General features: G+C 47.8%; 1 protein-coding gene across 7 annotated transcripts; it reads left to right on the forward strand.

Moving 5' to 3' along the window:
* LOC130519622 (golgin subfamily B member 1-like) lies at positions 1-26,647 on the forward strand. 7 transcript variants are annotated; one of them, XM_057023149.1, is made up of 30 exons: positions 1-162; positions 1,550-1,609; positions 2,302-2,454; positions 3,121-3,258; positions 3,342-3,455; positions 3,731-3,883; positions 3,984-4,163; positions 4,244-4,366; positions 4,627-4,740; positions 5,070-5,373; positions 5,719-5,834; positions 5,917-6,034; positions 6,113-6,204; positions 6,310-6,460; positions 8,532-8,683; positions 9,382-9,505; positions 10,455-10,588; positions 10,738-10,785; positions 11,056-11,165; positions 11,755-11,923; positions 11,999-12,103; positions 12,192-23,327; positions 23,947-24,060; positions 24,134-24,280; positions 24,508-24,630; positions 24,761-24,858; positions 24,997-25,089; positions 25,351-25,453; positions 25,528-25,720; positions 26,139-26,647. In XM_057023149.1, the coding sequence occupies exons 2-29, from the start codon at positions 1,565-1,567 to the stop codon at positions 25,684-25,686; spliced, it is 14,616 nt and encodes a 4,871-aa protein (XP_056879129.1). In that variant the 5' UTR covers positions 1-162; positions 1,550-1,564; the 3' UTR covers positions 25,687-25,720; positions 26,139-26,647. The 7 variants fall into 7 exon arrangements, with proteins under 7 accessions (XP_056879129.1, XP_056879133.1, XP_056879138.1 ...); XM_057023153.1 differs by having other exon boundaries at positions 9,382-9,472; XM_057023158.1 differs by having other exon boundaries at positions 8,577-8,683.
* The last annotated feature ends 777 nt before the right edge of the window (positions 26,648-27,424 follow it).

The following is a 27,424-nucleotide window of genomic DNA, read 5'->3' on the forward strand; positions in this document are numbered from 1 at the left end:
TTTATGGTAACAAGGCTGCGCATGCGCACGGTCTGTTGACAAATGTGAATGATGCGTAACTCTGCGTATCTATGCGATTTAGAAGTGGAATAAGATGTAAATTCCGAGGATTCTTCGCAGTTGCAGATAGCGAAGTCGGCACTTCATGAAGTTTTGAATCCGGTAATCACTTAAAACTAATTGTGCTATGTCTGTAAATCTGGTTATGGAGATGTAGTTGGCTGCTAAGCTACATTAGCATCTAGCTGCAAGGCTCTCAAGACGCTAGTTTGTTTAATATCAATTTTAGACTCAGTTGCTGCACAATTCCGTTGCAGTCCGACATCACAACGACCATCGTGAGCTCACAGGTCTTCAGCCGACAGATTTGTTCCAATTTTGCTGTTAAAATTAACCGTGTACTGCCCGAGATGCAAACTAATGTCATTAACTTGGCTAATGTATAATACTTCATTTACCCATTATAACCATTAGGAACTAGGCTTGTATGGCACAGGATATTTTCTCCAGCTTTGTCAACTGCCGATTGCTTTCTACGTGCATGTTCCGAAGACAGTTTAAGAACTAGTCCTATAGGTGACAGGTTCCAACTTTATTGTTGCCTCCTGTCTGCAGATCTTCTATTATACTGATTTGGTCCTTGACAGAAATTTAGTGCCGGTATGAACAGGTTGCATAAAACTCTACAGGCGCTGGTTTTAGCTACAGATGATACCTGGTGTGTACGATGGAACCAGTTTGACCTGACCGTCCCTGCGTCACATGGGTTGATTCTGCTGCTGGTTGAATGAGCTGGATCTGCTGGGCCTCAAAATGAGGGCCATTCGGTGTTAGCAGACCAGCCCCTGACAGCATTTATTCTGTCGCTCTCTTTTCTAATGGTCTGTGTCCTCCTGCTCTTCCTGGATGCCTGGTTTTATTTGAATTTAGTCATTGTCACTCATTTGAATACAATATGAGTGCTGCTCCTTGTAGCTTCAGACTTCAGCTTAAACATCGACAGCCTGTCGATTAGTGGTTGGAATTCCATTATGAGCCAAGCCTCATGACTTTCAAATGTCATCAGATTGCTGATATGTGGTATATTTGTGGCAGGGCACTTGGAAACAAAGAGCAATACAAATAATTCCATATTGGGCATTTTACTGGAACCAGCACTGGTTTGTTCGTGTAGTATGAACAACATTCCTGTTTGGTTTTACTTTATTTATGTGATTTAGTCATGAAGTCACAAACAAACTCTGTATATTTTAATAATCTATATATTTACTTTATAGACAAAAGTATCTGTTCTCTTCCACTCTACGTTTTGTATGATTACACTTTGGGTTTTTGAGCCTAAAGTTAAAAGATTAACTTGAGCATCTTTTCATCCACAAAAGCTCATTTAAAAGTTCAGACTTGAGACATTTACGACAGAAATGAGTCAAATGAATGATGAATTTCTTTATATTCCAGACAAGCCAACTAACACAACATCATTGAGTGTGACATTGAAATTCTGAAGTGTGTGTGTGTGTGTGTGTGCGTGTGTGTGTGTGTGTTACAGGTCTCAGGTGAAACCATGCTGAAATGGTTTTCCGGGGAGGAGGCAGAGTCTGGCTCTGCAGTAAGTACTGATCTTTCAGTCTTCTTATGGACTCTCATTGTAATCAGGGTCAGGTGACAGATGCCGGGGGGTCCAGAGGTCAGCAGAAACCAGAATTGCTCCATCACAGCCCACCCAAATTCAGTTCTTGTCTCGGATCAGCCTATAAAGTGGAAAAGGGGGTCTTTGAGAACACTAAAAAACTTCATTTTCTGTAACAGGTGTTTCATGTCCACAATAAATTCAGAATGCAGAATTATGTGTGATGAGTGGATTGGCAATTGTTTCTGATGACCCCTGGGGAGGTATGGGAGTGTCCAGGAGACATAGCTGTGGAGTTTTAGGAGGGTTCAGTTAGGAGAGTGAGAGTAGAGCTAGAGATGTAAGAGATGACGATGTTGGGGTACTCTTCTGGAGTAAAGAGGAAGGAGAGGATCAGGAGTCCACCAGAGGGACAGCGCATGTTAGATGTTCACAGAGACCAGACAGAGATGGTTTGGACTCATCCAGGGAAGGGCCAGTGAATAGGTTGGTAGAGGGATGATGATGTTGGCAGATCCCTAGAGGAACACCTAAGACTGGATATACGGAGAGGACATGAAGTTAGTTGGTTGATGCCTGATAGGTTGAAGCTCTCCAGGGTGGGCAGGACTATCTTCAGGCCTCAGGTGTGTTGAAGAGTGTTTTAATCTAACAAGGCCAACCCTCCTCAGGGTCCAGGCTCGTCTCCGGCTGCCGCCCCTGGAGAGACAGCAGTGGAGGAAATGGCTGAACGGCTCACCCACACTGAGCGCCTGGTCGCTCAGCTGAAGGAGATGATCCGGGAGAAGGATGCAGCGCTTTGCTCCAAAGATGACCAGCTGAAGGTGAGGTGACATGATGGATGAGGATCCAACAGTATTCATTTTAGCCTAACCCCTTCCTTGAAATGAACCATCACGTGGTTAGTAAATGCTTTGAAAAACTTCCTCTTGCTGATGACCAAACAGTTGTGCTTGCACGACACTGTTCTAAAATACTGAAATACAATTGTGTCGGAGCTACTCCCGCTGACCACCCAGGACAGACAGGAGTTAACTATTAAACTGTCAAGTCAAAGTCTAAAACACAGCCATAAAGACAGGAATGTGGGGGTGCCACAATTTCTTGTGCGCTTCAGAAGCTGTTGAAGCAAATATTGACGTCGTCACGCTAGCACATGCCATATGTTGGGTTGACTATTACTAGTTAACAAGGTCTTCAGAAGTTAGCGTGGTAACGGAAATATCTGTAATTAACTCCTCAGTTCAGACATGTTGGTGTTCCAGACTAAGGCTGCAGCCGTAGGGCCCTCAGCTCCGTCTCTGAAATTACCTTTTCCATAAATATGCAAAATTTGGCAGCCGCCTCAGAAGCGGAAGGTCGATTGCAGCCGTAAAATCTGTCACAGCTGACAGTTCTCATCAGTTCTCTCTACATTTTACAGGAGCCTCAAATTCTTCCTGTACTCAAACATTTCACCTGAGAACGAGCGTGATTTTGTGTCCCTGCAGGCAGAGAAGGAAGCATCCGAGGCCAAACTGTCAAAGCTGCGGCTTCAGAATAAAGCCAAGGTAACGTCCCTCACGATTCAGCTGGAGGAGCTGAGGAGACAGCAGGGAGGTCCGGACACGCCCACACGCAGCAAGAAGGTGCACGTCACTTCGATGCGCCACTGACTATTTTACTTTGGGGCACAAAAGCACCATAGTTATTAGATATATGCTACTTATAGGGGTCATCTGAAGGAGCAGACCAGGCCAGTCGGGGTAAGATTGTCCTGCTGAAGAAGAAGGTTGAGGAACTGGAGCAGCAGCTAGCTCAGCGAGTGGAGGAACTGGACAACAAGGTGAATGTTGTGGCGATACCACAAAAACAGGCTGCTTGAGAATGACCCGGACATTAATTGTTAAAGATTATCCCCAGAAAAGATGCATTCTATTCTATGGTCCTTTAGCAGAACACTTCAATATAACCGATGTTTTCAAGCAGGGGTCTTTCTACCTTATATACCCAATAATGTGGCGTTCATTTAATCTTTAATGCAGGAGGCTTTAAAAAAAAAAACAACTATTTTGCTCAGACACGTAGAATCTGTTTGTCTTTCTGACAATTTTACCACAGAGGAAGGAGGTAGAGTCACAGCGGCTGCGAGGCGAAGAAATGGATGCTATGCTGATAGAGAGAGACAGGAAGCTGACTGAAAAAGAGGCTTACATTGTCCACCTGCAAACGGCGCTGTCAGGAGATCAGAGCTTCACGCCTGCACCAGCACAGGTCTCAGTGTGGACCCAACACCTGCAGCATTACAGAGAAGATGATGTCAATCAAGAGTCAACATCTTTTGTTTTGCTGAGTCCTTGTGCTTTCCCCACAGACCTCAGAGGCCAGCGGGGCGGTGCAGGAGTTGCAGCTGCTGGTTCAGAGTCTGACCCGGAAGGTGGGGGAGTCGGAGGAGCGTTACAGTCTGCTGCAGGAGCAGTCGGAGAGCCTGAAGGAGCTCCTGGTCACAGAGAAGGAGCAGTACACACGGAAGGAGATCATGTACAAAGAGAACGTGGGTTTAAGTGCTCAGTTGAGCCTTTTTGCTGTTGTCTGTTATTTTCCTGACCTGTGATCTTGTTCGGGTGTGTGTAGATCCAGACGTTCAAAGACATCATTATTCAGAAGGATAACCAGCTGATGGAGGTCAGCCAGATGCACGAACAAGAACTCTTCAAATTAGCTGCTAAGTCTGATGCCAGTGCAGATCTGGAGCAGGTAGTGACCTTTGCCTAATGATCCTGTTCTTCCTGAAAGAAATTTAAGAGATATAAATGAGAAAATTTAAAATACCGATTAGAAGAGTAAAGAAATTATGTTAGTACTTGTTTACACAATCTTCTTTAAACAGTGTAGCAGTAAAATGTTGTACGGTTGTATGAAGCACAAATATTGTCTGATTTAGAATTATAAACCATGCTTAGCCTTGAATGTTCAAGTGTTGATTGTCTGTCATACCTTCACCACCTCCTCTTCAGCTTCTGAAGGCCCTGAAGCAGAAGCTCCACGAGAAGGAGGAGGTGCTGCTGGGAAAAACGCAGGTCATCAATGTTCTGCAGGGGGAGGTGGATGGCAGGGACCAGCAGATAAAGGTCAGCATTACTGAACACAAATGCTTTCCTCGGGTTGGTGTGTTGTGATGTGCTCCAAAACCTGCAGGTATGTTATGGACTTTTAGAAGAGGATTTGGAATCACAGCTATTCATCCTAAGGGGAGCTGATGTAATCCAAACGCTGTTCACTATACAAAATGGGCAGAAAGGAAACACAAGTATTGAATGTGTTTTTACTGTCCTCTGCTGGTCCACGATGTTAGTTCTCAGTGATTGATGAGTCCATCAAACCAGTCATTTCATCAGTTCAGGAATAAGGTGTTCTTCTCGCATTAAGCCTGAGTGGGTTTTGTCATGTCTCACCACAGGATCTAATGGAACGTCTGCACCGGCTACAAGTGGAACGCGAGAGCCTGGAGGCCAAGATGGAGGCAGAGAAGCATGTGATGCGTGCGCAGCTACGCGACATGATGGAGAAGCAGCGTGCTGAGATTCAGCGTCTGAGCGAGCAGCATCAGGCCCAGCTGGCCCAGACGCAGCAGGAGCTCCTGGGGCAGATGGAGGAGCTGAGGAGGGCGACTGTGGCTGCACCGTCCACCAGCCGAGAGGCCTCGGGAAGCGAAAGGGCTCCCGTGGATGCAGCTTCTGTCCACAGAATAGCTGAGCTGGAAGGTCAGTGTTTACCAGTCTCACTGTTCTCAAGGAACTTCAGATCTTCAGCTTTGCTTTTAACTTTCTTACCTTATGCGTGTGAAACATGGTGAATGGAGCTGCAGCCACACAACTGCGTCACACAACTGTTTAAAAACCTGTTGAAAGACATTGTTTGTTATCAGTGTTTTCCTCATTCCTTTGTGCTCACGAGGCTGACAGAAGGTCTGGATCTGCTGCAGTGTCCAGCGATGCTCTGCTAATGAGCAAAGCAACACCTGATGGCTGTACATGTTGCGCCCACTAATAAAAAATAAATAAATCTCACCATTGATTTCAGAATTTCTTCCCATTTTTTGTCTGTAGCACAAGCAAAGCAGAAAACAGAAGACGCCAGCAGGTCAGAGGCCAAATTCCTGAAAATGAAGGCCTGGTCGAAGTCCAGAATCAGACAGTTGGAGGAGGAGTTAAAGAAAATCCAGGTTGATTAATAACAGCCGTTATTAATTGTGTCAAGGTAAAAGCATAAAACCATTCAGTCCTAACTCACCGTCACTTTCCCAGGCGGGCGATGCCCACCTGGACCTAATTTCTCTGCAGAGTCGTATCACAGCGCTGGAGGAGGAGAGAGAAGAAAACCTTTGCAAACTGGAGCAATACGACGAGCTCCAAGCAAAGAACGGTAAATGACGACCCCCACTAGAACGCAGCACGTTTGCATTTCTCCCCTTCATCTCGCCCTCCTGTGGTGTCCTGACAGAAATGCTGCAGGCTAAGTTGGCGGCATACGAGGAGCAGCAGCGGACACTTCAGGCAGACCTGGAGCAGTTCACCAAGAGGGCTGCATCTCAGGTCCGGGCCCTCAGGTTTCAGTCCACAAAAACAAGTCGGACGCACTGTAAATGCATGAATGGACTCATCTTAGTGCCTAACTCGGGTTCTCCTGTCTGCTGACAGGCCAGCGAGTCGGGCAGTGCCGACGACGCTCAGAGTCAGGTGTTGGAGTGGCAGGAGATGGTCGCCGAGGCCGCCAGCGCCAGAGAGCGAGCCAAGGAGGAGAAGGCCGCCATGGCCTTGCGCATCAGCCACATGGAGGAGGAGAGAGAGGGTAAGACTGCTGCTGGGCGGAGTCATAGCATCAACAGAGGCGGAGTCTATAGATGAAAGGGAAAACCACACGGACTGGGTGTGTCCTCCTGTCGCCTGATGCTCAACTAACACTGCTTAAAATACACAAATCTGTTATTTAATGTTGTTTATTGAATTCCTATATCTTTAAACACATCCGGAATCCTAATACAGATGTTTTAAAAGTATTGTAAACAGGAAGCGCAACTACCACGAGTAGCCGTAACTGCTGGTAGAGCAGCTGCAACACTCACTACCACCAGCCTTTAGCGTCAGCGTGCACGAGTGTATGGTGACTGACTGTCAGCTGCTGTCTGACTGAACGTTACTGTCTGTCTCTTCATTTTTTCCCCTCACCATTAACGGGGAGCGTTTGCTCCACGTTGCCTCCCATCTCACGGACCTTCGCCCTCCCCTCACTCCGCCCCCTCCAGCCCCTGCTCCAGGGATGGGAGCAGCCAATCAGAACAGTTTCCCATCAGTTTTGTGCACGCAGGCTCCTCCGTCCCTGCGTTGCAGCCTGATTAGGCTGTACTTCCTGCAGCTCCCTGCTGGTTTAACTGGGTGAGCTGCCGGCAGTACAGCAGCCGGCTGCACGTGTAGAATCTTTTGGTTTTCTCCTCCATCTCCTGAGTTCCTTGTAAGCGTGTCTTCCAAATCATTCTGTCCTTCTGTCTGTTCCCCCCATCCTTCCGTTATCAATCTTTTAATTTATCATTGTCAACATAGTCGTTTCTGATTTGTGGTTGGAGGGTTTGTGTTGCACTAACCGTAGCGACTAATGTTTTTCATAAAAGAATAATTCTCCTCAAAGTCATTTAAAATGAGGCTAACACCTTCAGACTGTGCTGTCGCAGACTGGATTGAGCATAAGTAGTTGGCTCTCTGGATATCTGCTTAATTTATTAGAACAATCTGCAAATCTGATGTTTGAAAATTTCAATTAATTACTAACTTAACACGTTAAATAAGGAAAATCAAACACGCATTTCAGCTACATGGCTAAACAGACAATCAGAGTAAAAATGCTGCTTCAGCCTGAACGCTGCAGTCTTGAGGTGAGCAGCACATCTGCATCTCAGAGATGAGCAGTAACACGTTTAATCACTGAAGCTGCTGTTGTGGAACAGTCTGGCAAAGTTCTGGAGGACTACCTGCGACCTGGCTTGAAATGGTTTGCCTGACTCTTGCCTGTTGATATTTGGGATTTCTCCTGTGTCTAAACCTTTTGCGAGCTCTTCTGCTGCATGTTCTAATGTGTTCCTCACTGTTGCAGTTGTGTTGGCACAGAAATGGAGGCAGTTTCAGTTTTGTTTCCAGTTGATTAGAATCGCAGCACAAGATTCAAGCTGCCTCTGCTGCTGCTGCTGGCCCACTGAGCTCACTCTGAACACAGCTTCATCTTCTTAACTCCTCCTCTTCCTCTGCTCCACCTTTGCTTTGAGCTGCCGCTCCAGCTTTAAATCAGCTTGTTGTCACAAAACAGATGGGAACATCCTATATTTTTCCATTTGGTGTCACCTGCTTGCATCTTTCCTGCTAAATGAAAGAAAAGCCTGATCCACTGAGGGAAGCTCCTCAGCTCTTGTCCCGTGCTCCCCTCTGCTGCAGAACAAACAAATCTTTAAATTCGAGGTTCTTCTACGCCCCCACAGGCACTTTTATTTGCTTTTGCCAGTGTTTGAATGCTTTTCTTTACCCTGCAGTTCAGCTGTGCATGGCTCTGAACACAGTGTCGCTCCTGACGTGCTCCTCTGCTGTCTTCTGCAGACATAAAAGTGCAAACATGTCCAGATTTCACAGAATTCTTCAGTCTCCACCTTTCTCCATCATCGCTCTATTCTGGATGAGACATTTCCTGTGTTGCAGAGTGTGTGTATAGTGTGTAAAGTGCCTCACCTCCCTCTTCATCATGCCATGTCCCACCCCTCTGCGCCCGCTCAGTCCCGTCTCCTTTCACTCCGCCTTCACTCTGTCCTGCTGGTCCCTGCGTTCCATTCATCGATACATCTCTCAATCAAACCTACATCCCCCTTTTCCCTGTGGCACAAAACTGATTGAGGATGACTGGTTCTTTCCTGGCTGCTCCGATTCAGCACTGGAAACTCGACAGCAGGAGTTGGAGGAGGAGCTTGCTCAAGCGAGGGGGCTCGGCCAGCACAGGGCCAAGAAGCCGGCAGCTCCGTCCCAACGAAGCCTACAGGTGGGTGGTCCCCAGTACAGGCACGTACATGTGGTCTACCTGTAGATGGTAAAGCTCATGAAATATTGTGGATCTGCCTTAAATGTCGGCCATCATTTCAGTGACCTTCAGAACAATTAGTAAATAGATTTGTAGATTTTTCTTTTTAAGCCATTTTCTTTGTAATGGGTTGTTTTTGTTGCCATTGTTGAATATCAGCTCTTTTGTTAGACATCTGTTGTAGATTATCAGGCACGAAGCACAATAAGGCAGTCTGTAACTAAACCTCCCATTACAGGAGAGGGACACCAAGTCATACAATTAAAACAATGGAAGAGACAAAATTTCAAAGTGCCAATTAGAGGACGTCAGGAAATATCAATGACATAATAAAAACAGGGTGTTGGCTATAATTCTCTTGTTTATATGCTATAACTGATAGGACTAGTTCTCGACTGGGGTCTTGTGAGATCATAATTGTTGTGCCAATAGGTTGATGTTTCCTTGTGGCTCTTGCCAATGAGACAGATCCCCAAAACTGGAATTGAACTCAATAAGTTCTCCCTGTTCTACTGTTTCCTCTGTGGGGTTATCGGAGTAAGCAGAGTCCAGTCTCTCAGGATGCCTTTATCTCTTTAAAGCAATAGTTTTCTTTTCCGTGTTGAAAGCTTAAATTGAGCTTTTTGTCCACGCTAAACCTCCGTCTGTGTGACCTCCAGGAGGACTTTGAGTTTGACGGGCAGTCTCAGTTCCAGGACCCTCGGAGCACCTCTGAGAGCACCACCCCGATGGAGGGAGAGAACATGGGAGGTTGGTGGCCTGAGCACAGTACTCCTGACACAGGTGTGACACCCTCTAGACGGTTCAAGCCGGCATGCACGCTGTCATCTCCACATTCAGGAAATTTATTTTCCCCATAACAGACGTGTTAAGTTGTGGCTGTTGATCTGTTGTTGTAATGTTTAATCTAACCCGGCGTGTCCGTGTCACTTCTGAGTGGTCCGCGTTGGGCCTTTCTCCAACCTGGGAAATCAGCCAGGTTAACAATATTGCCTGCTAAAATAACTGAAGACCAGAGTTCCATCCTTCATTGACATGCTTTTCCACCAGTTTTCAGTATTTTCTTTGGACATGTGCATGCTGGTTGAAGCTGGCTAGTGTTTGTTGGGGTTATGCCTCAGAATATTTTTGTCATCATGTAAATGTGTGAGCGATCTGTGGTAAGTTCATTTATTTTATTTCCGCTCTTGGCATGCTCTATTCTTTCCTTTTCCTTTTATTGCGCCTTCTTTGTCTTCAGCCTTTGGTTGTAGCGAAACCCGAAAATACGCCAGATGATTGTCTTGACGAAGTAGTTCTGTAAAGCTTAATTCTTCAAAGCGAACCTGCCAGTGTGCTTTTTAAGAGTCTTCACTTCCTTCATATTCACAGCCCTTCCACTGCTGCTAGTTAATGTTGAATACGTGAAAACGGTATTTAAATAGCCCCTTGTAGCTTCCTTCCACTGACTCTGTGCGGATGAATGCGCGCAGAACAGGAAATCCATAAAAGTCCCTTTGATTCTGATGGGGACTCCTGCTCTGCATCTTCTGCTTTCTTCTCAAACCTTTGCTGTTTATTCTGACAACTAATAGGAGATAGAATCGATTCCCACGTGGGCTTTTTACTGCAAAACATCTGTGCAGGAAATCCCCGTTAATAGTGACTGATTAGAAGTTTGATGTGTTCATAAAAGATCCTGAGAAAGTCGGAGCTGTCTCTCTAATGCCTCTTTGTCTCATGGGGAGCCCAGATGGTTTGAGGTCTGTTGTGGAGGAGCTGGAGCTCGAAAGGAATCAACTGCAGGAGCAGATTCTAAGCCTGGAGGAGCGCTGCCAAGACCTGGAGGACCGCTTGCAGCTTCAGGCTCGTGTTGAGACTTTACAGGTAACCTTCCAGGGCTTATCCGGGGCAGCTTTCATGCAATCTTCCCCCTCAGTCTGGAAATATAACAAACTTACTGATGCGTATGATGAGCGACTTGCATGTTTCCCCTCCCGAGGAGAAGGATGTTGTAACAAAGCCTTCTAACACAGGTGACGTTTGATGTAGATGAAGATGAGCAGCCGTTTTGGGTCTCTCAGGTGTGTTGGGTCTGTGTGTGTGTTTGTGTGCGCTGGAGAGCACAGTCTCTGGCGGTGCCGGCTAACAGAGTGGTGTGCATGTTAATACTCACTGGTCGTGTAGACAAACGGTCCTTGTCAGGATGGTGACGGAGTTTCTGATGTTCTGACGGTGATTTCGACAACAGCACTGATAAATCCCATCTGTCTGTCTCTGTCTGTGGGCAGATTGTCGTTGTCTTGTTTAAGAGTCTAATCCCTGCACATTGGTCTGTTTCTCTGCAATGACAGAATGAGTTAGAGAAACTGCAGAGCCAACTTGCCAGCGTTCGACATCAGCAGAGCAGAGACGCAGAGAAACATCAGCTGCTGGTGACCAGCCTCAATGAGCAGCTCCAAGGGTACCTTCATCCCTCCGTCCTTTTCTATTGCTTCTCCCTTACGGGGGTCACAGTGGGGCTGGAGCCAATCCCAGATGCCTTTGGGCAAGAGGCCGTTATCCATCATTTCTCTCATCTCATACACCTGATGATTTATTTAAAAAACACTTTTGAGCTTTTAATAGTCCTGTCAGGTTAGTTTTAGATAGTTTACTTAGTTTTTACTTCCTGATTTTTAAATTTGTAGCACATTTCCGAAGTGTATACTCAAATATATGATAAATTATAGATGGTGCTTGCTTCTCCCAATTTCCATTATTCATGTTTTTTTATTGTCTTTTTATCACTTGAGAATTTTGATCAAATTTTTATGTCAAGTAGCAGGAAAATGCTTTTAAACTCTGTCACGGTCCCAGTCAGATGTCGCCCGATCCCTCGTGTTTATGCAATCCAACACAAAAAGAACACAAATTACATTGTCATTAAACAACTGGAGGCATCTGCCTGTTCCTCCCACACACAGATGGTTGTTGCCTTTTAAAGTAACTGCCTTTCATTTCTGATTATGTAGAAGTCGTAATTAAACTCGCTGTTTAATTGGTTCCTTCAGGCTGAGTGACATGCAGGAGTCGCTGGAAAGTTCCCTCGTGGAGAAGGAAAACACGTTGGCCAAAACGTCTGAGAAACTGGAGCTAGTCAGCAGCCTCCGAGAGTCTCTGAGCCTAAAAGAAACCCAGTTCAAAGAGGTGTCGGACAAGCTCCTTCAGACTGAGCAATCTGTAAGTGTGCTGTTTTTTTGTGAGTTCCATGTCAACATTTACTAATACTTTGTTTTTTTGTTTTTTTCTGTCCAGCTTGAGAACATCTCTCAGAAATGCAGCGGCTCAGAAAAACAATGTGGCGAGTTAAAATCAGAAGTAGCCGACCTCACGCAGAAGCTGAGTCTGCTGAAGGAGAAGGTGCGTTCCTGTCATCACAGGTCAAAACAAAACTTGCTGTCTCATCACAGTCAATTCACCAGCATTGTATTTCATCTTCCTTTCTCAGACACAGAAGCAGGAAGTCACCATAGACACACTGCAAACAGAAGTGGATCAGACAAACGAGGAGCTGGACAAACTAAATACTGCCTACTTGGAAGAGCGAGCCCAGCTCATTCATGACCTTCAAAGCTGTGAGAGGGAGATAGACAGTCTTAAAGATGTCCTGCTGGAAAAGGACAAAGAGATATCTGCTCTTTCTGGGAACATCTCAGAATATACAGAGCAGCTCATCGCACTAAAACAAGACCTTAAAATGAAAGAGGACAACCTGATTCAAGTAGAAAATGCTCTGAGTAAGGCTGAACGGGAGGTCAGTATCCTGAGGGAGTCGCAGAACTCGGACCAGCGGACCCTGGAAAACAAGATCACTGAGTTGACGGAGAACCTGAAGGACACTGAGATGGAGCTGCTGAAGGCCAGAGACCTCAGAGACTCAAAAACAGCTGAAGTTGAAACATTGGTGAAGCAAGCTGACGACGACAAGAAGGCTATCCAGGAGCTTCGGGGGGAGATTCAGAAACAGATGCAGAGTCATTGTCATCATCTCTCTGAATGTGAAATGCACATCGCGTCCCTGAAGGAACAGCTGATGTCATCTGCCCAGAAGCTCCAGGAGGCTTTAGAGCTCCAGCAGCAGTTCAGTAATAAAGAACAGTCATTTGAGAAAGAGCTCAAATCTTCTAAAGATGAGCAAAATAGACTTTGTTCCCAGGTGGAAAAATACAGAAATGAAATGCATGTGGTGTCCCAGCAGTTAGAGGAGCAAACACGCACTGAAGACATCATTAGAGGGGAAATGAAAGAGAAAGAGCAAATCATAGCATCACTGGAAATCCAGTTGAAAGAAGCTGGGGCCCAGGTGGAGGAGGAGAGGCAGAGATTCGAGGATGCATTAAAAACAAGGGATTCAGAAAGGGAGAAGATGAGCAGCGACCTTCAAAGCAAATCTGAAAACATTTCCAACCTCCAGAACCTTTTAAACAGCTTGAAAAACGAGAAAAAGCAGCTGCAAGAAAACCTGGAGGCTCTGACTGGGGAGTTTGAGATGCAGAAACAGAATGTCCATCAGCTGAAGGAGCAGGTCACATCTGCCCTTGACTCTAATGCTTCCTATCAGAATCAGGTACAGCAGCTTTCAGCAGAGGCAGCAAGACTCCAACAGGAGTTAAGTGATAGTCAAATCACAATTTCAGAACTTAGAAGTGAAAAAGAATCTTTGCGAGACGAAGTTTCTGTGTTGGAAAGACAAGTTTCACAAAACAGCACCGTCATCGAAGCGCTGCAGAAGGACAAAGAGGAGCTGACTCGTCAGAATAGTGAGCTGAGCAGAGTCATGGAGCAAAGCTCGCACTCCAGTTCGGAAATCCTGCTGGAAAAAACAAATGAATGCAATCGGCTGCAGCGCTCCCTCAGGGAGGAGGGGGAGAAGGTGGCACAGCTGCAGGGGCGCGTGCAGAGCCTGACTTCCAAGGTGGATCAGCTGCAGAGTGACGTGGCGGGAAAAGACGGGACTCTCGGAAACCTCCAAATGACAATGGAAGCCCAGCAGAAACGGCTAATGCAGCTTCAGGAAGAGGAAAGCAGCCTGAAGAGTCAGCTCAGGGAGAAGGAGGAAGTTTGGAAAGAGAACCAGTGTTTGAAGAGTGAAGTTAGTCATCACAAAATCACTGTTTGCAGTCTGCAAGCAGAAGCCGAGTCGCTTCGAGAGCAACACTCACAGGTGTGCCAGCAGATAAAAAACGGAGAAGAGACGTTAAGAAATGTCAAACACCAGTGCCAAAAACACAAAGAGGAGCTGAATGTCACAAACGAGACCATCAAGAGTTTGACTGAACAGATCGGCGTCCTGGAGGGAAATGCCAGAGAGCTGGAATCTGATGCTGAGCTGAGACGGGGGGAGGTGGTGAAACTGCAGAGCCACATTCAGGCAGCGACGGAGGAAAACCACCAGCTCCGCGCTGCCTGTGAATCGAAAGAAAAGGAGCTTGCTCATCATTCACAGGTTCTCTTGGACCTTAATGGACAGCTGGAGAAAGCTCTGGAGCAGAACAGCAGCTTCAGTGCTACAGTGAACATCCTGACAGAAAATAATCAGAGATTACAGGAGGAGTTGGCACAGAAGGAGAAGGCGGTTTCTGAGCTGAATGCTGACAAAAGCTCACTTCAAGAACTTCTTTCTGGGCTTGAAAAGCAGATCGCAGAGGACAGGCAAGCAATTGATAGGTTGTTGAAGGAAAAGGAGGAGCTTGCAACCACAGCAGACGGATTCAAAAAGGTTCTTCAGGAGAGTGAACAGTCGAACTCTGCGGGTTTGTTACAGAAAACAAACGAATGTGAAGCTCTCTCAAAAGTCTTGAAGGAAAAAGAAGGATGGCTCCAGAATCTGAGGGAAGAAGCCGATGGCTTGAAAAAACAGGTCGCTGAACTCACAGAGATGTTTACTCAGAAGGAACAAACAGCGTTGGCGCAGCGGTCTCAGCTGGAAGATAAGCAGAATGAGCTTTTGCAACTTCATGATGCCATCCGGGTGCTTCAGGAACAGGAGTCTGTCCTCAGGTCAGGGATTATGGAGAAAGATGCTCTGATTCAGCAGGGAGCAGAGGAGCGGCAGGTTTATCAGAGGGAAATTAGCCGAGAGAAAAGTGTCGTATCTCAGCTGCAGGCTGAGTTGGAGACTGTGAGGGGAGACTGTGCTGAGGCAAAACTGCAGCTACAACAAAGAGAGGAAGAGTTTCAGATGAGCAGAGACGAACTGAATAAACAAACCCAGTCTGTGGTTTTGCTCAGCAGTCAGCTGGGCGAGGCCAACGAAAGAGCACGAGAGATGGAGGTCAGAGTTCAGAAACTGGCAGATGAACACCGTCTGCTAACACGAGAGCTGGAGCAGAGGAACGCAGAGGCGACGGATTTAACTGATGACGCTCAGGCTCTGAAGGAGCAGAGTGCAGCGTTCAAATCGGAGCTACAGAAAACTGTGACAGCGCTGGCCAGGTCACAGGAGGAAGTGACACGCCTGAAAACGGAATGTTCGGGCCTGGAGAGGCTGCAGGTGATCCTGCAAGAGAAAGATGAAGCCCTGCGACAAAAGGATACTTTGGTCCAGCAGCTTAATGACTCCATGGCTGAGCTGGACAAGATGCTGAAGCAGAAGACTGATGACGCTGTTGGTCAAAGTGCAAAAATATCCGACCTCGAGGATTCTGTCTGCAGGCTCAGAGATCAAGTAGACAGTTCGGGTTTAGAAGTGTCCACTCTGCAACACAGTCTGAAGCAGAAAGAAGAGTTGAGCCTCGAATGGCAAAGTCAGTCTGCTGCTGCCGTTCAAACACTCGGGACAAATCTACAGGCCAAGGAGGTCGAGTGCAGCAGCCTGAAAGAAAAAGTTTTCCACCTGGAAGAGTCCGTCGAAAAGCTCAACAACACCCTCCAAGCCCGGACGTCGGAAGTGGAAGATCTAAAACGGGTTCTGGGGCAGAAGGATGTGGCTCTCTCGGACCAATTTAAATGCCTTCAGGACGTTCAGAGAAGAGCAGATGAGGCGTTGCTCTTCAAAACTCAGTTCACGGAAAGCGCAGAGTTGGTGTCGCAGCTGCAGAGTCAACTTCACTCGCTTTCCACAGACTCTGAACATCTTAAGAAGTCTGCAGAAGAAACACAAAGTGCCTTCAACAACCTAAGAGAGAAATACGCAGCCAACTTAGAGGAGCTGCAAGATGCTAGACGACAGCTATCCCAAAGGATGGATGAGGTGTCCGGCCTCCAGAAGCTGCTGGATGACTCAGCTAGGCAACGCGAAAGGGCAAGCAGCACCACAGAAACACTGAGGAGTGAGCTCTCTGCAGTCTGTCAGAAACTGGAGGAAGCAGAAGACCTGAACGCAAAGCTTTCAAAGGAAAAGGATGAAGCTTTGGTCTCTCACCAAGCAAATGTCTCCCTGCTGACTGTTGAAATAGAAAAGCTCAAATCCCAGTATCTTCAGGTTGCTACACAGTTGAATGTTCTGACAGAGAACCTGGAGCAGAGAGAAATGGCTCTTCATGCTATCAATAGTCAGTACAGCTTGCAGAACAAAAACACATCTCAGCTGGTTTCAGAGATGCAGAAGCTTGAGGAAGTAAATCAGAGGTTAAAAGAGGAGATCGCTTTATCCAAAGAAGAGAACCGGAAGCTTCTAACTGCCGTCAGCTGTGAAAATGCACATTTGAAAGAGGAATTTAGCAAATCCCTGGCAGAGAAGAAAGAGCTGGAGAATAGATGCCATCAAATGGAGGAAGAGTGCAGCAGCTTGAAAGAAATGATGGAGAGAGTGACGTCAGAGAGAGATGGCATCCAAACCAAGGTTAGTGTCCAAGATGAAGAACTTTGTCAGTTAAAAGAAAATGTTCAAAAGGTAGAGCAAGTTCTGCAGGACTCTGAGAGAGAGTGGCTGTTTGTTCTGGACAGAGAGAAACAGGAAAAGAATCTACTTGTAGAACAATTGAAAAGTGTTGAAAATGAAATGAAATCCAAAGACATTAAAGTAGATGCTTTGAAGCAAGACTTGGATGGTTTGCAGGAGAAACTGGCTCTGGCGTCTTCGGCGATCAGGCAGGGTTCAGATCAGCTGAGTGCCAAAGAGCTGGAGGCCTCGGTGTCCAGGGTTCAGCTAGAGAAGGTGTTGGCGTCCGTGCAGGAGAAGGAGTTTGAAAACAGTCGTTTAAAAGAGGCTCTAAATGCTGCACAACACCAGTTACACACTCTTCTACAGAAGAGAGGTTTTTCCATTTGTGCACCAGGTGAGAGGTCACCTGCTTTAAGTGACGAACAGGTGTCTCTACAGAACATGATTACACGGTTAGAAGCAAGCCATCAGGGTGAAGTCGATACTCTGAACAGTGACTTAAATCAAACTGTTGCGCACTTAAAAAGAACAGAACAAATGCTCCACGAAGGAGAGCGATGTAGCGATGAGAAAGATCACCAGACTGCTCTTCTGCAAACAAAGGTTGAACAGCTCCAAGGTCAGCTCAGTGCCGAGGTAGAGAGGGCAAAGGATGCTGCTGTCACACTCTCGTGTTTAAACTCTGAACTGCGAGAAAAAGGTGAACAAATCGGTCGTATGAACACTCAGATCAGCCAGCAGCAGCAGCTGCTGGCTGATCTGAGCCAGCAGCTGCTGGACAAGGACGCCTCCATCGCTCAGGTTATGGAATGCGCAGCAAACGAAAGAATAAAAACCCGAGAAGAAAACAGCGCTGTGGTTGGGCAGCTGCAAAGCTTGGAGCAGGAGCACGCAACGTCTGCAAAGAGGTTCGAGGAGATTTCGCAGCAGTTGCACGAGCAGCTTTCACGTCTTCAGGCTGAACTCGAGGCGGCAACGTCTCAAAAATCTGACTTGATTCAGGAAAAAGACGCACTGACAAGTCAACTGGTCACGGCGACTAAAGAAAAAGACGCGACCAAGAGGAAGCTTCAGGCCGCTCTCCTGGTCAGGAAGGAGCTGCTGAGAAAAGTCGAACAATATGAGGCCCAAACGGAGGAGAATGCCGAGGTTTTACGTCTGCAGGAGCAGCTGAAGGAAGCAGCAGATCAAGCTCGAGCCGCTGCTGAGCGCCACGAACAGCACATTTCTGATCTTAGAAAAGGAACTCTGGAGACCGAGGGACAGATAATAGAACAGAAAGCACAAAGCGAACGGCTCCAGTCAGAAAAACAATTATTGGAAGCCACCTTAAATGAGAAAGAACAGCGTTTATCACAGACTTTGCAAACACTGACGGAGAAAAGCTTCCTGCTGGAGCAGCTGCAGGCCGGCGCCGCTGAGAAAGACGCAGCTGCCGAACAGGAAAGGAAAGACTGGATGCAGAAATTAGAGCAGCTTCAAAAAGAAATCCAGAACGCGTCCTCCACCGCTTCTGCTGCGGTGGAGGAGGTGGAAAAAGAGCTCGCTCAGGTGACGCATGAAAAGACAAAGCTGGAGAAAAAGGTTCATGCTGCTCTGTTAGCGCGCAAAGAGACCACGAAGAAAGCTCACGAACGTGAGAAGAAACTGACGCAGGAGTTGACGGAGCTGAAAGAAGAACACCAGGCCCTCTTAGAACAGCAGCGTCAGCAGACAAATGACCTGAATGCTCTTCAGTTCAACTTTGAGAAGAAGGTTAAGGAAGTGGAGGAACTCAATAAAACATCTTTATCCGATCAGGATGAGCTGGCTTCGTTGAAACAGCTCATGCAGGAGAGAGATAAAAGTCTTCAAGACTTAAAGAAAACTATGGGTGAGAGAGAGATTCAGTCTCATTCGCTGCCAAATTTGCAAATGGAACTCGAAAACTTGAAGTCTCAAATTGGAAAGATGTACGAGGAGCTGGCGAGTAAAGATGAGGCTCTGACAGTCGGAGAACAAGGAGCCGAAGCGTTGAAATCAAAACTTCTCACTGCAGAGAAGCACTTGGAGGAAGCTCAGGCTGAAATTAAGGAGAAAACGGATCAGGCGGAGGAACGTCGGGACGCGCTCAAAGCCTTCGAGCTGAGGGTGCAGCAGGAGAAACACGTTTTAATAAGTGAAAAAGACGCTTTGGAGTCTCGGCTGAACCTCCTCGAGTCTGCGCTGCAGCAACATACGGAGACAGCTGCAGCGCTGGAGGAGACCCGACTGCAGTGTGCTGAAAAACAAAGAAGTTTGGATGTGTTGAAACGGGAACAAGCTGAGGCCGCGGCATTAATCAGTGAGCTGAAGGATGAAATAAGCTCAGTGAACAAGAAACTGGCAGAGTTTGCCAAAGACAAGACGTGTGCGGTTTGTAAAACTCGGCGAGATGACCAGGACGGGCCGTGTTTCTCCTGCCAGCGACACGAAAACTTACAGATCAAACTCAAGGAAAGAGAAGAAGCCTTTTTGATGTCGAAGGCCCAACTTTCAGAAAAGGAGGAGCTCATCGCTGCGCTGGAGCTGCAGCTCCAGCAGCAGATCGGAGCGCACGAAGCGTCGATGGAGCGGGTGAAAACCGAGGCTGCTGAGCTCCAGAGATCACAGCACAACGGCACAGTAAACGATCAAGACAATCAAAGCAAAATTGCCGCTTTAACTAGGAAGCTTCAAGCAGCGTTACTTTCCAGAAAAGAACTAATAAAAGAGAATTCGGCACTGAAGCAGGATATAAAAAGGCAGGCAGATAAAGAGCGAGCCAAAGAACTGGAGTTCTCATCTCTAGAAGCTGCTCTGGAGGAGATAAAACGGCAAAATATGGAGCTGGAAAGCTCTGCGTCTTCTGCGAGCAGAGACAAGGACAGGCTCAGAGGTGAGGTCGAGCAGCTTCTCAGTGATAATCACAGTCTGTCGGCAGCCTGTGACAGCTTAAAACTCACCATAGAGAACATCACCCAGCAAAAAGAAGCCTTTTCCTGTCAGCTTGAATCTCTCAAAGACTCCCAGACTGACGAGCTGTCAAAGTGGAAATCAAAACACGCTGAACTGAAACAGGAGTACGAGTCCCTTCTTCAGTCCTATGAAAACATCAGCAGCGAAATGGAAAAGATGAGGCAAGTTTTGGAGGCTACCAAGAGAGACCGACAGGAAGCCATCAAGAAGGCCCATCATCTAGAGGCTGAGAGGGACGTGCTGGAGAAGCAGGTGGCGAAACTGGAGGAAGAACAGGAAGGAATCAAAGAGAAGATGCGCAAGTTTTCGAAGGAAAAGCTGTGTAAGGTCGAAGAGTTGGAGGAGGAGAACCGGAATACTAGAAGAGAGCTGACGGAGCTGACAGAAAACCACAGAACTGAGGTGTCTGAGCTGACCGACAGAAACCGGCAGCTCGAGGCAGAGATCTGCAAACTCAAAGCGTCTTCAGAGGAACTTGATGAGAAACTCTCCGAGTTACATTCCGAAAACAAGGAAATGGCAGCAAAGCTTGAAGAAGCTACCTACACTTTGGAGAAAGCCAGCATGGAATCAAAAACATACACGAGCAGCGTGCAGCTCAAACTGGACGAGGCACTCGGCCTGAGTAATTCACTGACGGCACAGATGGAGACCCAGACATCAGAACTTGGTGCGCAGATGGAAGTCAACAACTCGCTACAGAAAGAGAAGCAAAGCCTTTGCCAGCAACTTGAGAAGATGCAAAATGATCACGAATTGCAGCTGGGAAAGAAGGACGTCGTCATCCAAGAGCTCAGAGACGTCATCAGCGGGCACAGCCAAGAGACCGTCAGCCTGAATGAGAAGGTGAGAATCTTGGAGGACGACAAGTCTCTCCTGCAGGAGGAGCTGGAAAATGTCCAGGAGATTTCAGACAAAGTCAAAAATGAAAACGAATATTTGGAAACCGTCGCCCTCAGAAACTCTGAGAAGATCGATGAGCTAACAGAGTCCATCGCTCTTTTGCAAGCTCAAAAGATGGAGTTGAGCTCTCAACTGGCAGCAACTAAAGACATGAACAACCAAGTTCGCCAAGAGAAAGAAGAAGAGCAGCTCAGGTTAGTGCGAGAGTTCGAGGGGAAGCTCAAGACGGTCCAGAGAGGCAACGAAGGTTCCAAAAACGTGAACAAAGAGTTGCAAGAGCTACTCAAGGAAAAGCATCAGGAGATCAATCAGCTGCAGCAGAACTGCATCAGATACCAGGAAGTGATTTTAGAACTGGAGAGCTCTTCAAAGAGCTCTCAGGCAGTTGCAGAAGAGCTGAAAAGGGAACTGAAGAAGAGCTCAGAAGAACTGTCGGCTTTACAGCAGAAATGTGGCCGAGCTGAAGCTGAGCTGTCTGTGCAGAGGGATCTCCTCCTACAGGCCAAAGAAAAACTCCTCAGTGTCGAGTCCGAAAGGGACCAGATGGCTTCACACGTCTCCCAATCAAGCAGGAGGCCTGACAACCAGGTCCTGCAGGAGACCCAGCCGGTGCAGAAGACAGACTCTCACGTTCACAAAGAGTTTGTGTTCCAGCAGCAGATCGAGGAGCTGATCCTCTCTAAGGATGGAGAAAGTAAAAAAGTTGATGAGCTGAAGCGTCAGTTGGACTCTAAGGATGGAGAAATGAATGCTCTAAAACAAGCCATGAAGACGAATGAAGCCAAGCTGTCTGCTTTGTCCTCCAGCCCCGGAGGAGCAGAGGCCTCCAGCCTCTGGAACCACCTTTACCAAAAGGCTTTGAACGAGAAGGACAACCAGCTCCTCGAACAGGGTTTTGTGATCAAACGGTTCCTCGAAGACATGAGAGTGAAAGACAAGGAGATGAACGACCTGCGAGTGACTCATTTAAAACTAGAGAGGACCATCAACGAGTACTCCGTCGCTGCTGCGGCACAGCAGAGGCAGCTGTTCGTCCTGAGCGCCGACAACGCCGAACTGTCTGAGAGCGCCGAGCTCATGGCCGCGCAGGTCAAGGACCTCAGCGATCATGTTGAGAGACTCGAAGAAGATAAAAACGTTCAAAACCGGCAGCTGTCTGACGGAGAAGATGCGGTTTCTCGAATGCAGCTGAAGCTGCAGCACACGGAGAAGATAAACGCGGACGCCGAAGCTCAGCTGCTCCTGTTACGGTCTCAGAACGACAGGCTGCAAGCTGACTCGGAGAGACTAGAAGGGATCACGGTGCACCTGAAGACGCTCCTCCAGAGCAAGGACGCTGAAATCGCCTCCTTACTGTCCTGCAGAGATGGACAGATGTCAGGATACATCCAACAGCTCCAGGCTAATCATCGCTCCCAGGCAGCAGCGTATGAGGACAGGCTAGCGTCACTGGGCCACCGGAGGGAAGCGGCTGTGAAGGAGCTGAGGAGGCTGGAAGCCAAGCTCAGACATTTACAAGTTCAGGTGGACCGCTCGTCCCAGGAAAGAGAGCAGACGGCGGTCAAGATGGAGTCGTTCAAGAAGTCAATAGCATCTTTACAGAGCGAACGGGAGCGACTGATTTCACAACAAAGAACTCTCGCAACCACGGGGGGGAAGGACGGCGCCGCGAGTGGGGAGCGCCTGGTCTCCAAAGGCATGAAGCAGGAAATCCGGAAGCTGTTGAACCAAATGGATGATCTCAATTCTGAGAACGCAATGCTCAGGGCACAGCTGGTTCGCTACAGAGAAGATCTGAATCAAGTTCTGTCCCTGAAGGACAACCAGCTGAAGGTGCTGCTCCAAAAGCAGCAGGACGTGATCCGGAACCTGGAACACCAGAAAGCTGCTGCTGAGAAACAGCACAGAGAGACTCGGCTGGAGATCCAACGCAGAGACGAGGAGAGCGGCGCCCTGGCAGCTGAGATTTCCCAGCTCAAAGACCGCGTGGCGACACAGGAAGCGGAGATTCTAACTCTAAGAAATCAGAGAAGCGCAACAAACGAAGGCAGAGTCATCGCTGATCTGCAAGACGCCGTGGCAGTGAAAGCAGCCGAGTGCAGCCACCTGCAGCAGAACCTTCTCTCACAGAGAACCCTGACGGACGGGCTTCAGGAGCAGATCCAGCTGCTGGAGAAAGAGAAAAAGCAAATGTCGGCTGAAGCCAAGGACAAAGACCAGAGTCAGATAGACGCATTTGGGCGCGAAGTGGAGGGGATGAGACGTGAGCGGGAGACGGCCGAACAAAGGGCGGCGGAACTGGCAAAAGATCAGCTCCAGCTCCAGCAGAAGCTGTCGGAATCTGACACCCGGAGCAGGAACACGAGGCTCCAAAACGAGTCCCTGTGCAAAGCGATGGCGGCTCTGCAGGACGACCGAGATCAGCTCATTGAGGACTTCAAGACGCTGAGGAACAGATATGACGAAGAGCTCCGGGAAACTCGGGCCGCGTTGAACAAGGTTGAGCGTAGCCTGCAGGACGCCTCCTCTGACCTCGCCATGCTGGCCAAGCAGAGGGACGTGCTGCTCCTCAAAATAAACGCCCTAGAAAGCAAAGACTCCCACGCCGAGCTGAACAAGTTACTGGATCAACTGTCCAAGGCCTTGTCAGAGAAAGAAAGAGATCTGACCCAGGCCGTCCTGGAGAACTCCGCCCACAGCAGGCAGCTGGCAGCCTTCTCCAGGTCCATGGGCAGCCTCCAGGACGAGCGCGACAGGCTAATGGAGGAGTTGAGCAAGGCTAAAAGAGCTGTCGACACCAGGCAGGGCTCAAACGTTGAGGCCTCCACCGGTGTGAAACGGTGCGAAGGAATCGGTGTCAATGGCGTCCAGAGCGAGGCGGTAAGTGGAGCCAGCCGGCGATTGGAGTGTTGTTTGGCTGCTTGTTCTGCATCTCTGCTCCAGTTCTGCTCAGGCATGCGGGGCCACTTTCTTTCTTTGACATTGCTTTGATTGCATGGGATCGTGCAGTTTTGGGCTCCTTGAGATGATGTTCGCCAACTTGTTGCTGCCCAAAAATGAAGCCAAAATAGCTTTGCAGTTAAAATGACTTATTTGTTGCATTATTGTGAGGGTGATATGAACACGGTGGGTTTGTACTGGTCAGAGCTGCTAGCATGGAGCTAATGAAGGAGGGTTAATAGCTGTACTGCAGCCAGCCACCAGGGGCCAATTATGAGGTTTTGGCTTCAGTTTTGGCTCGTGTCCTATCGACTGTTAGAGGCCTACACGGGTCCCAAACCAGCTCCGCTTTAGCAGCGCTAACTTGTTGAACTGCAGTGCAAAGTGACTCAGGATCTGTTGCTCCAGGTGGTATAAATAGAGACCCGGTCGGGTCAAGCTGGACTGGTGAAGACCTCTAATGGGAATGCTACCGGTGTCATGTTGTTTCTGGTTAAGTCCGTTTTCTGGAAAGCTGTTGTAAAAACCAGTTAGTGACGTTTCTCGTCTTCATTTTCAGAAGACGAAGCTACACATGAAAGAATCGGCCCAGACGCTACAGAAGAGCCAAAGTTTGGGAGCGTCCGACAGAGACGTTTCAGACGTGGAGGTGAAGGACACTGGGACGGCCCAGGTCAGCTGGAAACCCGTAACACGTGGTGCAAGAAAAGCACATTTCTGATGCACTTGTTTTTGTCACATGACAGGAACAGCTGGTTGCAGGAGGTGGGAGTGGGTCCGAGGAGCTGGTGGGTCGGCTGCAGGCGGAGAGGGTCCAGCTCCACTCCAACCTGCAGCGCTGCATGTATGAGATCCAGCAGCGGGACCAGTACTTCCAGCAGCTCAACCAGAAGGTAAGAAAGCAGCTGAACCAGGATCAGCCCCAAAAACACGTTCAGCTTCAGTCCAAACACAAGGAGAGATTAGATTTCCTGTTGGAGAGAAATCATTTATCCTGCCAGAGCCAAAGTCTTGGCTGTTAGACAGATTTCCTTCAGAGGTTTAACACCTTTTTAATCAGGTTAAAGTAAGTCTTGGGTCGGGCTGCATGTCGAGTGTGTAAATAGAATGTGTTTCACAGCTGCAGCAGGCGGCAGAGGAGAAAGCCACGGTTACATCTCAGCTGAGGGTGGTTTCTCAGACTCTGAGGGACACACAGACCCGCTGCCAGTGGCTGGAAGGTCAGGTCCAAGGTCACAGCCAGGTAGATCACCCCCCCTCCCCAATCGGGATTCTTATAAACCTTCTGCTGGTCCTCTCTTTGCTGCTGGTCTAAAGTGGAGAATGATGCCTTGTTTAAGGTGTAACTGGAGTTTCTGTCTTGTTGCCACCAGGGGGCAGCATATGCTGAGGTGGCACCTGGAGCCCCCCAGGAGAGAAGCAACACCCCCGTGGGTGAGGAAAGAGCAGAAGCCAATCAGTTCAGAGAGAGGTGAAGAGAAGAGGTCTAATTAATAAGTTAATTTACCGTCTGATCTTATGGTGATAGTAATGTGTGTGTGTGTGTGTGTGTGTGGTGTGTGTGTGTGTGTGTGTGTGTGTGTGTGTGTGTGTGTGTGTGTGTTTTCAGGCTGCTGGAGGTTGAGCAGAGTCTGGCTGATGAACGTGTCAGGAGAGAGTCGGCAGAAGAAGCTCTGCGTCTGTCTGAGGATCGAGTGAAAAGGTGATTAATTGGCCGTTAATGAGGTCATGCTGACCAATCAGAACCCAAGAAAGTTCTGATTCCGATTACCATCAAACCAGCTGCACAGTTGGTACCAGCGGGTAAATAATAGTAATGGTCTTAGTGGAAGTTTCACCTCCTGTGTCGCCTTTCGCCATAGCAACAGCAACTGTAATATATTTAAGCTGGTCTTTGCTCATTCGTTGTCGGGGAGGATTTGTAGTCGCTGTAGTTTTATAGGTCAAATGTGTTTGGTTTCAGTTTGTCCAGAGACGCCCAGAGAGATGTCAGCATCGACATGGACACGGAGGAGGAGTGGGGCGCTGCCAGCCTGGACCCCAGCCAGCCGCTGATGGCCCAGAAGGTACTGCGTCCGTCTGTCCATCCGTCCCTCATCACCTTAAACATCACCTGACTGTTTCCTGTTTCTGTCCGCAGGTGACAGGCGGAGTGTTGGCGTGCAGGCGGTGGCTCAGGGGGCGGAGCTTGTATTTCTCCAGGCTGCTGACGAGCCGCGCCCGTTCTCGATATTTCTTCCTGTTCTATCTGTTCTTCTTACACGTGCTGGTCTTCATGTGCCTCTCCAGCGCCCTCTAGCGGACGCCCATCGCTGCATGTTCTGATAAACACGGTAGGTGTTCCCGTCAACAGTGCCGGAAACAGAAACGTCGTCATGATTTCACTCCACACCTCTGAACTCTGCTCCAGCAACGGAAGAGAAGAACCCAAAAAGCTAAAGTTTCCAGAATTTCCAGAACTTTCCTTCTGGATCTATATTCAGACCTGGACCTCTAGACCGATCCAATCAAGTCATTTTTACAGTTTTGACCCTAATCCTGGTTTATCTCAGCAGGTTATTGTTTCATCTGTATTGGATTATGTGGTTTAAGCTGTCAGGATTTTTGGGAAAAGAAATAAAAGTTTAGCTGTTCAGTCGACGTTTCACCTGTGGACCCAAACATCCCAGAGGGTCTTTAGAGTTCAGGGCAGAGGTCCATTTTCACAAACTCAAATTAATTATTTCCGCGCTTCGTTTCTTGGTACCGAAGAGAGAAGCCATATGCCGTCTGTGGGACGACTGCTGGGAAGATCTGGGGCAGGGACGCACTTCCTGTTCCTGTTCCTGTTCCTGTCGCTGCTCCACCGTCATTCACACCACTGACATTCAAACCTATGCACTGGAACCCCCAACACGTCTTCTCTGACAGAAGCTCCGCCCCTTTACTGGAACGCCAAAGGGGTGTGTGTGTTTGTGTGTGTGTGTGTGTGTGTGTGTGTGTTGAAACTGGAGGATCTAATCAAACACTGTAATAACGGGTGTCAGGTATTGATTGTATATTTATAATGTAAATATACGTTTGTGCATTAAAGAGCAACAGATGCGAGAAGGTTTCAGGAAAAAAGACGAGTGTAAAGTATGAAAATGTTTGCAGAGTAAGGTGTTACTGATTGATTGAGAAGAGATTCTATTTATGACAGGAAGCTGCTGACCCATCTTTTCTTTACTGGTGCAATAATCTGTCAGATTTTCACACACGAATAAAGATGTTCGACCGTTTGCCCGACTGCTTTGGATCAAATCTTTGGAGGTTTTTATTTTCCAAACATCAGGTTGGAACATTGAAAGATGTTTGAGTTTAAGTTTAAAATGGAAGATGAGGGTTTGGACTGCCTCTAACACCTGAAGTGTTTGTCCACAGCGCCTGCTGTAAGTCCAACACAGAATACACACACACATCCTTGTACTTCTATCTTTGTGAGGACTTTCAGAGAGCTCATCCATCCTCCAGCCCCTGACTCTCCCAAGTATCCTCCGAGCCTACCCTTCAAACCAAGTCATAACCTTAAAACACACCTTTCAAGTGTAAAGACCAGACAAAATGTCCTCACATTACTAGTAGAATAGATAATACGGTGGTTCATATCTAGCAAGAACACAGGATTTTTTTTTCTCTGAATCTGTATAAATTTGGTGAAGGACATCAAATTTGAGACAGTTTTCTTGTGTTTTATTCCAGTTGGGAAGATCAGGGTGTAAAACATGCAAATGTGGAGAAGCTGAAGCTCTCAGAGCTGTTGAGTGTAAATAAACTCATGAATGATTCACTGACGACGTTAAAGACACAAGTGTTCTATTTTAAAGACTTCAGCCAGCAGGTGGCAGCAGCGGGTCCGCAGAGAAGGAGGTTCCTGGTCCTCTGAGGGAACCTGTGGATGAAGGTATGGACTCTTTCTGCCTCTCATCTCAGAACTGTCCTCACATCTGTCCTCATTTTCAGCTGCTGGTACTTCTGATTCGCTCGTATTCATGAGGACAAACCTAGTTTTGACTCAT

The sequence above is a fragment of the Takifugu flavidus genome, chromosome 2 (genome assembly GCF_003711565.1).
Source record: "Takifugu flavidus isolate HTHZ2018 chromosome 2, ASM371156v2, whole genome shotgun sequence".
NCBI classification, from domain to species: Eukaryota; Metazoa; Chordata; class Actinopteri; order Tetraodontiformes; family Tetraodontidae; genus Takifugu; species Takifugu flavidus.

Bases quoted from the DNA above. Each gene is read 5' to 3' on its own strand.
- LOC130519622 (XM_057023149.1), top strand. From the start codon at position 1,565: ATGCTGAAATGGTTTTCCGGGGAGGAGGCAGAGTCTGGCTCTGCA. The intron at 2,455-3,120 runs GTGAGGTGACAT...GTGTCCCTGCAG, and splicing joins CCAAAGATGACCAGCTGAAG to GCAGAGAAGGAAGCATCCGA. The intron at 10,589-10,737 runs GTAACCTTCCAG...CTTCTAACACAG, and splicing joins CTCGTGTTGAGACTTTACAG to GTGACGTTTGATGTAGATGA.